Source organism: Zea mays, chromosome 10 (assembly GCF_902167145.1).
Source record: "Zea mays cultivar B73 chromosome 10, Zm-B73-REFERENCE-NAM-5.0, whole genome shotgun sequence".
NCBI lineage: Eukaryota > Viridiplantae > Streptophyta > Magnoliopsida > Poales > Poaceae > Zea > Zea mays.
The window spans coordinates 114243447-114257652 of NC_050105.1; the positions used below are offsets into that span (position 1 = coordinate 114243447).

Genomic DNA, 14206 nt, shown 5'->3' on the forward strand with positions numbered 1-14206 from the left:
GCGTGAGCTTGTGCCGCCCTCGGGCGTCTTGTCGCAGCCGAAGCACCAGGTCGCCCACCTGGAGGTCTCGGGACCGGACCCCTCGGGTGTGGTAGCGTCGCAGGGACTGCTGGTGCCGCGCCGAGTGTTGTAAGGCCTTGTCCTGAGCCTCCTCCAGCTGGTCCAACGAGTCCTCTCGACTAGCTTGGTTGCTTTGGTCGGTGTAGGCCCTCGTCCTCGGGGAACCGTATTCTAAGTCCGTGGGCAAGATGGCCTCGGCCCCATAGACCAGAAAGAACGGCGTGAAGCCCGTGGCTCGGCTCGGCGTTGTCCTCAGGCTCCAGACCACCGAGGGGAGTTCCTTCATCCATCACTTGCCGAACTTGTTGAGGTCGTTGTAGATCCGAGGCTTGAGTCCTTGCAGAATCATGCCGTTGGCACGCTCTACTTGCCCATTTGACATGGGGTGAGCCACAGCGGCCCAGTCCACCCGGATGTGGTGATCCTCACAAAAGCCCAGGAACTTTCTGCCGGTGAACTGGGTGCCGTTGTCGGTGATGATGGAGTTTGGGACCCCGAAGCGATGGATGATGTTGGTGAAGAACGCCACCGCCTGCTCGGACCTGATGCTGTTTAGGGGTCGGACCTCGATCCACTTGGAGAATTTGTCGATGGCGACCAACAGGTGCGTGTAGCCCCCGGGTGCCTTCTGCAAGGGGCCGACAAGGTCCAGACCCCACACACCAAAGGGCCAGGTGATGGGTATCGTCTGCAGAGCCTGAGCGGGCAGGTGGGTCTGCCTTGCGTAGAACTAACACCCTTCGCAGGTGCGGACAATTCTAGTGGCGTCGGCCACCGCCGTCGGCCAGTAGAAACCTTGTCGGAAAGCATTCCCGACAAGGGCTCGAGGCGCTGCGTGATGGCCGCAAGCCCCCAAGTGTATCTCTCGCAGGAGTTCCTGACCTTCGGCGATGGAGATGCATCGCTGGAGGATGCCTTAGGGGCTGCGGTGGTAGAGCTCCTTCTCATCTCCCAGCAAGACGAACGACTTGGCGCACCGCGCCACCCGCCGAGCTTCGGCTCGGTCGGAGGGTAGCTCTCCTCGGTGGAGATATTGCAGGTACGAGGTCTAGGTACGAGGTCTGCCAGTTTTGATCAGGCGTGACCCCACTTCGCTCCCCCCGACGTGCAGCGTCTCGCCCTCGGGGGCCGAGGGTACCTCGGGCCGAACCGAGGGTGCCTCGGCCCGAGCCGAGGGTGCCTCGGACTGTGCCAAGGGTACCTCGGGCTGGACCGAGGGTGCCTCGGGCTGAGCCGAGGGCGCCTCGGACTGTGCCGAGGGTACCTCGGGCTGGGCCGAGGGTGCCTCAGGCTCGGGCGTGCCGTCGATCTTGACGGAGGGCTGATGCAGATCTCGGGAGAAGACGTCCGGGGGAACCGTTGTTCGCCCCGAGGCTATTTTAGCCAGCTCGTCCGCAGTCTCGTTGTAGCGCCGAGCGATGTGGTTGAGCTCGAGCCCATAGAACTTGTCTTCCAGGCGCCGAACCTCATCGCAGTAGGCCTCCATCTTTGGGTCGCGGCAGTGGGAGTTCTTCATGACCTGGTCGATGACGAGCTGCGAATCACCGCGAGCGTCGAGGCGTCGGGCCCCTAGCTCGATGGCGATCCACAATCCGTTGACCAGAGCCTCGTACTCAGCCACATTGTTGGATGCCGGGAAATGGAGGCGTAGCACGTAGCGTAGGTGCTTCCCGAGGGGCGAGACGAAGAGTAGGCCTGCGCCGGCTCCTGTCTTCATCAGCGACCCGTCGAAGAACATGGTCCAGAGCTCCGGTTGGATCGGAGCTGTCGGTAGCTGGGTGTCGACCCATTCGGCCACGAAGTCTGCCAGGACCTGGGACTTGATGGCCTTCTGAGGGGCGAACGAGATCGTCTCACCCATGATTTCCACCGCCCACTTTGCAATCCTACCCGAGGCTTCCCAGCACTAGATGATCTCCCCTAGGGGGAAGGATGACACCATAGTTACCGGATGAGACTCGAAGTAGTGTCGCAACTTCCGCCGTGTCAGGATCACCGCGTACAGCAGCTTCTAAACTTGTGGGTAGCGGATCTTGGTTTCAGACAGTACCTTGCTGACGAAGTAGACTGGCCTCTGAACGGGCAATGCATGCCCCTCTTCTTGCCTCTCGACCACAATCGCGACGCTAACCACCTGAGTGGTCGCGGCGACGTAGACCAAGAGGGCTTCTCCGGCAGCTGGGGGCACCAAGATAGGCGCCTTCGTGAGGAGCGCCTTCAGGTTCCCGAGGGCTTCCTCGGCCTCAGGGGTCCAAGTGAAGCACTCGGCCTTCCTTAAGAGGTGGTACAAAGGTAGACCTCTTTCGCCGAGGCGTGAGATGAAGCGGCTCAGAGCCGCGAGAAATCCCATGACCCTCTGTACGCCTTTCAAGTCCTTGATGGGCCCCATGCTGGTGATGGCTGCGATCTTCTCCGGGTTGGCTTCGATGCCCCGCTCGAAGACGATGAAACCCAAGAGCATGCCTCGGGGCACCCCGAAGACACACTTTTCGGGATTGAGCTTGACGCCTTTCGCCTTGAGGCATCGGAATGTCACTTCAAGGTCGTAAAGGAGGTCAGAGGCTTTCCTCGTCTTGACTACGATGTCATCGACGTAGGCCTCGACCGTCCGTCCAATGTGTTCGCCGAACACATGATTCATGCACCGCTGGTATGTCGAGCCCGCATTCCTCAAGCCGAACGGCATGGCATGCCGAAGGGTGTGATGAAAGAAGTCACGAGCTGGTCGGACTCTTTCATCCTGATTTGGTGATACCCTGAGTAGGCATCGAGGAAAGACAGGGTTTCGCACCCAGCAGTGGAATCCATGATTTGATCGATGCGAGGCAGAGGGTAGGGAACCTTCGGACATGCTTTGTTGAGACCAGTGTAGTCTACACACATCCGCCATTTCCCCCCTTTCTTTCTCACAAGCACAGGGTTGGCAAGCCATTCGGGATGGAATACCTCTTTGATGAACCCTGTCGCCATTAGCTTGTGGATCTCCTCGCCTATGGCTCTGCGCTTCTCCTCGTTGAATCGGCGCAGAGGCTGCTTGACGGGTCGGGCTCCGGCTCGGATGTCCAACGAGTGCTCGGCGACATCCCTCGGTATGCCGGGCATGTCCGAGGGACTCCACGCGAAGACTTCAGCGTTCGCGCGGAGAAAGTCGACGAGCACTGCTTCCTATTTGGGATCGAGCCCGGAGCCGATCCGGATCTGCTTGGAGGCGTCGCCGCTGAGGTCGAGGGGGACGGCCTTAACCGTCTCCGCTGGCTCAAACTTGCCGGCATGACGCTTCATGTCTGGCACCTCCTTAGAGAGGCTCTCCAGGTCGGCGATGAGGGCCTCAGACTCGGCGAGGGCCTCGGCGTACTCCACGCACTCCACGTCGCATTCGAACGCGTGTTTGTACGTGGGGCCGACGGTGATGACCCCGTTGGGGCCCGACATATTGAGCTTCAGGTAGGTGTAGTTGGGGACGGCCATGAACTTCGCGTAGCATGGCCTCCCCAGCACCGCGTGGTAGGTTCCTCGGAACCCGACCACCTCGAACGTCAGGGTCTCCCTTCGGAAGTTGGAGGGTGTTCCGAAGCAGACGGGAAGGTCGAGTTGTCCGAGGGGCTGGACGCGCTTCCCGGGATGATCCCATGGAAAGGCGCAGCGCCTGCCCGGACCGAGGACAGATCGACACGCAGGAGCCCGAGGGTCTCGGCGTAGATGATGTTGAGGCTGCTGCCTCCGTCCATGAGGACCTTGGTGAGCCTGACGTCGCCAATGACGGGGTCGACGACGAGTGGGTATTTCCCCGGGCTCGGCACGTGGTCGGGGTGGTCGGCTTGGTCGAAGGTGATGGGCTTGTCGGACCAGTCTAGGTAGACTGGTGCCGCCACCTTCACCGAACAGACCTCCCGACGCTCTCGCTTGCGGTGCCGAGCCGAGGCGTTCGCCGCTTGCCCACCGTAAATCATGAAGCAGTCGCGGACCTCGGGGAACTCTCCTGCCTGGTGATCTTCCTTCTTATCGTCGTCGTGGGCCCTGCCACCCTCCACGGGTGGCCCGGCCCTGTGGAAGTGGCGCCGAAGCATGACGCACTCCTCAAGGGTGTGCTTGACGGGCCCCTGGTGGTAGGGGCACGGCTCCTTGAGCATCTTGTCGAAGAGGTTGGCACCTCGAGGGGGTTTCCGAGGGTTCTTGTACTCGGCGGCGGCGACAAGGTCCGCGTCGGCGGCGTCGCGTTTCGCTTGTGACTTCTTCTTGCCCTTCTTCTTGGCGCCGCGCTGAGTTGACGCCTCGGGGGCATCTTCCGATGGGCGGCCCTGGGGCTGCTTGTCCTTCCGGAAGATAGCCTCGACCGCCTCCTGGCCGGAGGCGAACTTGGTGGCGATGTCCATCAGCTCGCTCGCCCTGGTGGGGGTCTTGCGACCCAGCTTGCTCACCAGGTCGCGGCAGGTGGTGCCAGCGAGGAACACGCCGATGACATCCGAGTCGGTGATGTTGGGCAGCTCGGTGCGCTGTTTTGAGAATCACCGGATGTAGTCTCGGAGAGACTCTCCCGGCTGCTGTCGGCAGCTTCGAAGGTCCCAGGAATTCCCAGGGCGCACATACGTGCCCTAGAAATTTCCGGCGAAAGCTTGGACCAGGTCGTCCCAGTTGGAGATCTGCCCCGGAGGCAGGTGCTCCAACCAGGCGTGAGCGATGTCGGAGAGGAACAGGGGGAGGTTGCGGATGATGAGGTTGTCATCGTCCGTTCCACCCAGTTGGCAGGCCAGACGGTAGTCCGCGAGCCACAGTTCCGGTCTCGTCTCCCCCGAGTACTTCGTGATAGTAGTCGGGGGTCGGAACCGGGTCGGGAACGGCGCCCGTCGTATGGCCCGGCTGAAGGCCTACGGACCGGGTGGTTCGGGCGAGGGACTCCGATCCTCCCCGCTGTCGTAGCGTCCCCCACGCCTGGGGTGGTAGCCTCGGCGCACCCTCTCGTCGAGGTGGGCTCGACGGTCGCGGTGATGGTGCTCGTTGCCGAGGCGACCCGGGGCCGCAGGCGCTGTGTTGCGCGTGCGCCCGGTGTAGACCGAGGCTTCCCGCATGAATCGGGAAGTCGCGGCATGATGTTCCAAGGGGTACCCCTGCCTTCGGGAGGCGGAGCTCTCGGCCCGCCGGACCGCGGCGCCTTCCAGGAGATTCTTGAGCTCTCCCTGGATTCGCCGCCCCTCGGTGGTTGATGGCTCCGGCATCGCACGGAGGAGCATTGCTGCTGCAGCCAGGTTCTGGCCGACCCCACTGGATGCGGGTGGCGGCCTGACCCTGACATCGTCGGCGATGCGGTGCTGGAAGCCCTGGGGTAGATGACGTATTTCTCCGGCCGGAGGTTGGCCCGCCCATGCCTGCCCGACGTCCCGGCGGATCGGCTCAAGCGCTCCTGCTCCCTCGTCGAGCTTGGCCTGCACCCCGCGGATTTGCTCGAGCTGTGGGTCATGGCCCCCCGCCTGAACGGGGACCACAGCTAGTTCCCGTGGGATGTCAACGCGAGGCACCAGCCTAGGGAGATCACCGTCCCCCGGCATGCCGAGGTGGTTGCCTTCGGAGGGACCCCCTAGATCGACGTGGAAACATTCGCGGCTTGGGCCGAAGTCCTCGTCGCCGAGGCTACGGCTACCGTCGGAACAGTCGGAAAGGCAGTAGTCGCATGCGGTCATGAAGTCCCGCATGGCACTGGGGTTGCCCAGTCCAGAGAAATCCCAACAGAAGCTGGGCTCGTCGTCTTCCTCAGACCCAGAGGGCCCGTAGGTCGAGGCGTCCGTCAGCCGGTCCCAAGGTGACTGCATACGAAACCCCAGAGGGTTTGGACTTGCCTCTACGAGAGCGCCCGCCAAAGCGAAGCCGCTAGGCGGGTCGAGGCTGAATCCGAAAGACGTGGGATGGGAATCGGTCGGTACCTCTTGGTCGACGGGCGGTGATGAAGTCACGTCGGGAACTGACTGCACCGTCGTCTCAGGTACGAGGGTGACGTCCAACAAGCCTTTCGCGAGCGCGCTGGCGTCGTCCGTTTGCCCGGAATCGGCGCGTTGCGGGGAGACGGCGCTCGTCTTCGTCTCAAGCGCGAGGTCGATGCCCGGTGTGCCCCCCGTTGGGGTGCTGGCGCTATCGACTCGCTCGACAGCCGACGAGGCGTTGCCTCCTGCTTGGCCTTGGTTGCCCCGCCTCCCCCTCCGTCGGCGGGGAAGAGGGCGGAGTGAGCTCGAAGGTTGTTCTTCCAACACGCGGGGAAGACGTCGTCGATTCCTCCGCCGGCGGGCGGGCTGTCGGCCGCCATTGTCGCTGTCGCCCGGCGGTGGAATGAGTATCATGTCGTAACTGCCGTCGAGGGACATGAACTCAAGACTCCCAAAACGGAGCACCGTCCCGGGTTGGAGAGGTTGCTGGAGACTGCCCATCTGGAGCTTGACGGGAAGTTGTTCGTCAACACGCAGCAGGCCCCTACCTGGCGCGCCAACTGTCGGCGTTTCGAGACCGGGGGGTCCCTAAGCCGACGAGTGAATGTCGCCGCGTGCCCCAGCCCAGATGGGTCGACGCGAGGCCGAGCGCGAAGGGGGGAAGTGAGGTGGCCGGAGATGGGCGTGAGAGAGGTGGAAATCACGCGGCCTTCGTGTTCGTCCCGCGCCCAGGTCGGGTGCGCTTGCAGTAGGGGGTTACAAGCGTCCACACGGGAGAGGGAGCGAGCGGCTTCAAGCGAGCGCCTGTCTCGTCCTCGTCCCCGCGCGACCAACCTTCTCTAAGAGGGCCCTGGTCCTTCCTTTTATAGGCGTAAGGAGAGGATCCAGGTGTACAATGGGGGGTGTAGCAGAGTGCTACGCGTCTAGCGGAGGAGAGCTAGCGCCCTAAGTACATGCCGTTGTGGCAGCCGGAGAGATTTTGGCACCCAGCTGGTGTGATGTCGTGGCCGTCGGAGGAGTGCCGGAGCTTGGCGGAGGGACAGCTGTCAGAGCTGTTGAGTCCTTGCTGACGTCCTCTTGCTTCCGTAAGGGGGCTGAGAGCCGCCGTCGTCACAGAGTATGCGGGGCGCCATCATTGCCTATCTGGCGGAGCGAGCCAGATGGGACGCCGGTCTTGTTCCCCGTGGCCCGAGTCAGCTCGGGGTAGGGTGATGATGGCGCCTCCCGTTGACGTGGCTGGTCTGCGCCCTAGGTTGGGCGATGTGGAAGCTCCTCCGAAGCCGAGGTCGAGTCTGTCTTCCGTGGCTGAGGTCGAGTCCGAGCCCCTGGTTCGGGCGAGGCGGAGATCGTCGGCTGAGGCCAGGGTGGAGTCCGAGCCCTGGGGTCGGGCGGAGCGGAGTTCGTCGTCTTCTGGGGCTGAGCCCAAGTCCGAGCCCTGGGTCGGGCGGAGCGGAGTTCGTCGTCTTCTGGGACTTAGCCCGAGTCCGAGCCCTGGGTCGGGCGGAGCGGAGTTCGCCGTCTTCCGGGGCTTAGCCCGAGTCCGAGCCCTGGGTCGGGCGGAGCGGAGTTCGTCGTCTTCCGGGACTTAGCCCGAGTCCGAGCCCTGGGTCGGACGGAGCGGAGTTCGCCGTCTTCCGGGGCTTAGCCCGAGTCCGAGCCCTGGGTCGGGCGGAGCGGAGTTCGCCGTCTTCCGGGGCTTAGCCCGAGTCCGAGCCCTAGGTCGGGCGGAGCGGAGCTTCCTATGGTGCCTGCGGCCGGGCCTGACTGCCTGTCAGCCTCACTCTGTCAAGCGGCACCGCAGTCGGAGCGGCGCAGGCGGCGCTGTCTTTTTGTCAGGCCGGTCAGTGGAGCGGCGAAGTGACGGCGGTCACTTCGGCTCTGTCGGCTGAAGGGCGCGCGTCAGGATAAATGTGTCAGGCCACCTTTGCATTAAATGCTCCTGCGATTTGGTCGGTCGGTGCGGCGATTTGGTCAGGGTTGCTTCTTGGCGAAGACAGGGCCTCGGGCGAGCCGGAAATATGTTCGCCGCTGGAGGAGGGCCTCGGGCGAGACGGAGATCCTCCGGGGTCGGCTGCCCTTGTCCGAGGCTAGGCTCGGGCGAGGCGTGATCGAGTCCCTCGAATGGACTGATCCCTGACTTAATCGCACCCATCAGGCCTTTGCAGCTTTACGCTGATGAGGGTTACCAGCTGAGAATTAGGAGCCTTAAGGGTACCCCTAATTATGGTCCCCGACAATATGTTTTAATGTTTTATATATATGAGTCGGTCTAGCACACTACGACATCTTAGGCTTTTTTGGCCGGCCCATCACACATAAGTAATTGTGGGTTGTATCGTATGCCGCTGGATCGATCCATGTGACGGCACAACACGGCTCATAATTAGGGCTATATTTTAGCGGACCGTAGGCCATGCGTAGATAGGCTTGTGCCTGGGCCAAGCCGGCCCACATGTTATGTTAAGAACGGGGAATGGGTGACAGCAGCAAGTGAATCAAGCACTCTGATACATTTTTTATTTTCCTTTTCTTCCTTTTCTTTCCGTAGATACTGCTATCCATGCCATGCGTTCGCTCTGTATCGTTGTAGTTTTGTGCAGCATGTCCGCGACGCCGCCGTGGTATAGTTTACTGGTCGTCGTCGTCGTCCGAGTCCAGCTGCTTGAGCAGCGCGGCGCAGACGGGGAGCGGCACGTCCTTGAAGTAGCCTAGCGGGTTGGCGGGGCGCAGGCTGTCGGAGATGCCAACGTTCCTGGTGAGCAGGACGCCGGCGCGGTCCCTGAGCGCCTGGACCTCGTCGCAGTCCTTGCGCGGGCTGGCCACCAGCACCACCTGGCAGATGTCCTCCTCGTGGCTGTCCTTGAGCTCGATCGTGTAGGTGCCGGTCGCGTCGGTGACCCCGTCGATGGCGCGCTCGAGCTTGCCGGTGCCGAAGTGCTTGCACTCCAGCCTCACCTTGGCGCCCGCGATGTACTCGGTGACGTTGGTCACGAACCCGGCGCGGCAGGTGTCGCAGTACACGCGGCCCTGGATGACGTAGTCGGGGAGGTTCGGGTCGTCAGCCGCGGCACAGGAGAGGACGACGCATAGGCATAGGATGACGGCGGCGGTCGTCGTCGCCGGAGCCGGAACCGAGGCCATTATTGCCGCCGGGTGAATGTACGTGTTTTCCCCTCCCCCCTTGTGGATGTCGGAGGAAAAGGGCGGGACCTTTCCTTATTATTTGTGTGAGGGAGGGAGGGTGAGACGAGGGTGGCAAATCTGGCCTGGTTTCGTAACGCAGCCTGTGGTGTCCTTAAATAATCTGCGAGACCCGAAGATTTGTCTGGCTGCCCGTAGAAATAGTGGCCGACGGCCAGAAAGCCGTTTTGACCTAGTTTTGTGGCATGGGGAGGTGAAAAATATGTCGAATTTGGTTGAGTTTTTCAGCGGTCCACAAAAGTTGGATTTGCGACTTCTAATCTTCTATGCTGCTATGTAAAACTAAATAAGACGCGCTCAACAAAACGGTATCAGTTAAATGTATCCATAAGTGAATAGTATATAGAATCACTAAATGGCAGCTTCTCATATTTAGCATAGTACTTGGACAAATGTCACGCAAGATGTATTATAAAAACACATCGGTGTTGAGTGTTGATACAATAAAATCTCAATAGTTGTTTTAATCTCAATCCATGTGGATTGAACGGGACTGAGTTGGTTTAAATCCCTAGTAAGTCAAAATTATTTCTAATTTTATCTAAATCTCATCTAATCCACGTGGAATAGGAATAACCAAACTGTTGGAGACTTGTTCTCAAGTGCTATGAGTTAAGAACAAGGCAACATAGAAAATATTAATCGTTAAGGTCCTTCGTCCTTCGAAGCATTATTTCCCTTAGGATATAATGGTTTACGGACGAAGGTTATGAAGGACGTACCTTCATAAATTCATTAAACAATGACGAAGGATGAAATATAAAGAATATAAAAGACAACATGAACAATTATATATTATTATTAGGTACAAACAGAAATATCGTTGAATTACAAGTGTACCTTCAATAGGAATGAGATGACAGTACAAGCGTGACGCAAAAAGCGAATGCCAAGTCAGCGTGAACAGTACGGGAATACTGTTCACCTATTTATAGGCACGGGACGCAGCCCGTGCAAAATTACATTAATGCCCTTTACACTTAATAATAAACCTATAGTAATCTGTCGAGGTCTAAATAGCCTTTTCATCTTTAAGTCGGTTTCAACTGCTGCTGTCTTGCCGAAGCTTTCCTGCTTACACCTTCGGCGCTTCACCAACCTTCGTATTATTCTGGTCTACTGTGATGCCTGACTTGAGTCCGAAGATATCTGTTCACACATTATACTCCAGAAACACTATTAAATCCTGTTTTTGAGGACCTTCGGATGCCGAAGGTCCCCAACAGTAGCCCCTCGCAATATTAATTTGTTCAAAATAATAAATTTAGATTGCGATCTGGACGAAGGCTTTACGCCGAAGGTCCGAAAAAATACCTTCCCTTTGCTAGAATAGCAACATTCACTGACAAGCGGGGTCTTTGAATTTTCAACGCACTTGGCGTATAAATACGGCCATACCGCAAACGCATTTGACACGCTCTCTGGCCAACTGCTCCCGCTCACTCAAATTTTAGCTCTTGTGTACTACGATCTGCTAAGCTTTTAGTTTTAAAGCTTCGGCTTTGAAAATAGTTTTTTAGTGTCTCCGAAGATGTCCGAAGATAAGAAGACTGCTGCTGAGACGAAACTGAGCCTTGACGAAGAGAAAAATTTGGGGTTTCTTATAGCGATGTCAAAGACCAACACAGAAAAAATCACCAAGGAGATTCTGAAAGGTTTGTCTGAGGATACTGGTGACAGTGACAGCTATGATGTGGACAGTGGTGGGGAAGACTCCGAAGATCGTCCCTGGCGACCAAGCCATTCAGTTTATGGTAAATCAACTATCAAAGAAAATCATCTTGTTAATATGAGAGGAAGGTATTTCCGGGATTTGTCCATTGTGAGGGCGGACGAAGGGGAAAAAACTTGCCCACATCCCGAAGAGAATGAAGTTGTAGTGTACCGAAGCTTTTTGAAAGCTGGACTGCGATTTCCCTTGAACAGCTTCGTTGTGGAGGTGCTGAAAATATTCGAAATCTATCTCCATCAGCTTACCCCCGAGGCAATTATAAAGCTGAATATCTTCGTGTGGGCCGTGAGAAGCCAAGGTCTGAAGCCTGATGCAAAAAGCTTCTGTAATATACACGAATTATCATATGAGACAAAACCTTGGGGTAAGGAACAGTATCACAATAACTTTGGTTGCTACAGTTTTGTTTCTCGGTCCGGGTCAAGCTGCCCCGTGCCAACCTTTCGGAAGAGATGGCCCGGCGACTGGATGACAGAATGGTTTTATGTGAAGAATGATCTGACAATACGAGAAGATATCAAAGGTATAATTATGCACCCTATCTGGCAAAGCTTCGGCCTTCGGAGGCCGAAGGTTGAAATGAATGAAGCTGCCGAAGAATGCCAGAGGGCCTTCGGCGCAGTCTGCTCTTTCATTGGAACGAGAGACTTAGTACAAGAGCATATTGCCTTCAGGGTATGACCGCTCGCGGAGAAATGGGAAATGCCACAAGAAACCGTAAAAGAGGCCGACGAAGGTGGACTTATCAGGTTGAAGTACACTTTTAAATTTGGAGATAAGTTCGTTGAGCCAGATGATGACTGGTTAAAAAGTATTGAAAATTTAAGTGATGAACTGCTTGGGGCTTATTCGAAGGCCGAAGACACTGCAATGTCAGCAGCCTTCGGAGGCCGAAAAAAGAAGAGGCTGAATCGGGTATTTGATGCAATCGGGTTTGTCTACCCTGACTATTGCTATCCCATTCGAAGGCAGAAGAGAAAAAACACAACCTCTGCAAAAGAAGAAGCTGCAACTACTCCTAGCGAGCCAGAACCGAAAAGAAAGAAGATAAAGGTCCTTACACATCGGCCGCGCTATATTGAACCAGCTTCGGTGCCTGAGTTTACCGGAGAAACTTCTTCGGCCACCGAAGCCGAAAAACCAGCCGAGCCAACCATGCTGCCAGAAGTCGCAGAAACGGCCGAAGTGCCAACAAAGATAAAATTGGAACAATCAAAGATTTTGTTATCAGAAACAAAAGAGAAGGCCGAAGCGCCGTCCACAGAAAAAATGGAAGAAGTAAAAGAAGCAACTGAGGGATCCAAAACATCAGAAGTTTTGAGTCCTGCAGCAAACATTGAGACAGTAAAAAATCAAAAAGTGCCAGCAGTGACTCCAAAAAGAAAGAGAATGGCTAATGTGCTAGATGTACTGGAAACAATCAAATCTTCAAGCACACCTCCGAAGAGGGTTGCTGTCATTTCTGAAACAACAACTGAAATTTCTGGTTCTAAAGCTCCCGGGCAAGAGACTGAAGCCGAAGCTGGGCCCTCAGAGCCTGCAAAGATAAAATCCTTGGAAAGTGAGGCAGAAAAAATAACAAAGCCAACTTTTGTTGAAGAAACCGGTGTCATTGCCCCCGAAGCATCCCCCAAAGTTCGTGATTATATTGTTCGTCATGCTTCGGGGAAAAAACTATCAGAAAAAGAAGAGCAAGAGGCCCAGCACTACGCCCAAAAACTGAAATATCCAAAGGGGGCGTTAATATTCAATGGTAGTGGAGAAGAAGACTTCTTGTATTGTCTCCCCGACAGCAAGGAAATTTCTGTCTGCCGGGAGATGAGCAGGAGCTTCGGATTCCCAACTTTAGAAGACGGGCTCTCGGTGCTATCGAAGAACGATCTGGCCGACAGCCTAGCTTACAATAGCTTAAAGGTACGACAAATGAAATCCTTGTATTTTTTGTTGAGTCCAAAATTTTTCGTTTGTTTAAACCTATTAACGCACACATATTTCTCTTTGCAGGGCCTGATACTTAGCAATGCCCTCAGGGCACAGAAAGATGCTGAAGACGAAGGGTGTTCTATAGCCCTGAGCAACCTTCGTTCCGAAGTTATTGAACTGAGGAACGAAGGTCTTGAAAAAGATAAAATATTACACTCATTGATAAATAAAATAAAGGAAGACGAAGCTGCTTTTAAAGGTCAAGCTAAAGCTCAGAAGCGGGAAATTGAAGATCTTCGGAAACAACTGGCCAGAGCCAAGGAAGAACGCATACTTGAAGAAACAAAGCGAGAACTCAGCGACCAATGGGCCGATCACCTAGAAATAACTGTTGAAGAGCTTCGTTCGTCCAGAAAGAGATGCTATAACAAATCTATAGAGTGTGTTAAGAGGTTAAAAGCTAGCTTCGCCAGGGTTAGCGCCTTCTCAAGCGAAGAAAACTTTACGAGAGGCAATCCCGAAGGTCCCATCGAGTGGATCGACCACGAAGCTGAGGCCTTCGAAGAAATTTTAAATAGCCGAGGAGATATATGTGCCTTCTCTGGTGCCAGAGGGATTGCCACCATCTTAGAGAAGAAGGGCTGCGAACATGTAAAAATTTTAGCACAGTCCGATGCTGCTTTGTCCTTTGAAGATGCAAGAGATCCTTCGGCCGAAGCTAGTATAATTGGTGGAAAATTTTTTACCGATATCTGGGATAATGGTGGCCGAGAAATGGCCGGAGAAATTATTCGAAGAAGTGAAAAGGGCATTCACGATGCTAGAGAAGTAGCTGAGGCTGCTGAAAAGAGCGCAGAGGCCGAAGGTCAATTAGGTATTAACTAATAGTTTTTATTGTGTTGTAATCTTTAGCCTTTAAGATTTGTTTGCGATTTGTAATAGCAATGTAGCCGTATCCTGTCTTACTTCAGATCCTGCTAAAACGTCTTCGGGCCCTCAGCCGAAAGGAGAAGACGAAATTAAAAAGATGGCTGAAGATATTATGGACGAAGTCGTCAATCGGCTCCTGAATGAGGCTGCAGAAGTCGTTTTGAGAGAAGATTAAATTTTTTTGTGAAAACTTCTGAAATGTAATATACTGTAACATTTTGTAACCGCAAATGTAATATACCTATTTTTGTTAGTCAATTCTTTACGATGCATGAAACTTTACACGTACCGCTTTTGAGTCTTTGACGAAAAAACACCTTCCCTTCTTTTCATGCTTCGTGAAGAAGAACTTTTCATTGTCACAACAATATCCAATGTTCTGATGAATAATATCCAGGCTTCGTAAAAATATTCTCCGAAGCTACCCTTCCGAAGATCAATGATGTAT

General features: G+C 55.5%; 1 protein-coding gene across 1 annotated transcript; it reads right to left on the reverse strand.

The window, feature by feature from the left end:
- Positions 1-8201: 8201 nt before the first annotated feature.
- Positions 8202-9240, reverse strand: LOC542292 (male-gametophyte specific 1). The gene has a single exon (NM_001111881.2). It carries the CDS (start codon positions 9111-9113, stop codon positions 8601-8603), a length of 513 nt encoding a protein of 170 aa, NP_001105351.1. The 5' UTR covers positions 9114-9240; the 3' UTR covers positions 8202-8600.
- Positions 9241-14206: the final 4966 nt, after the last annotated feature.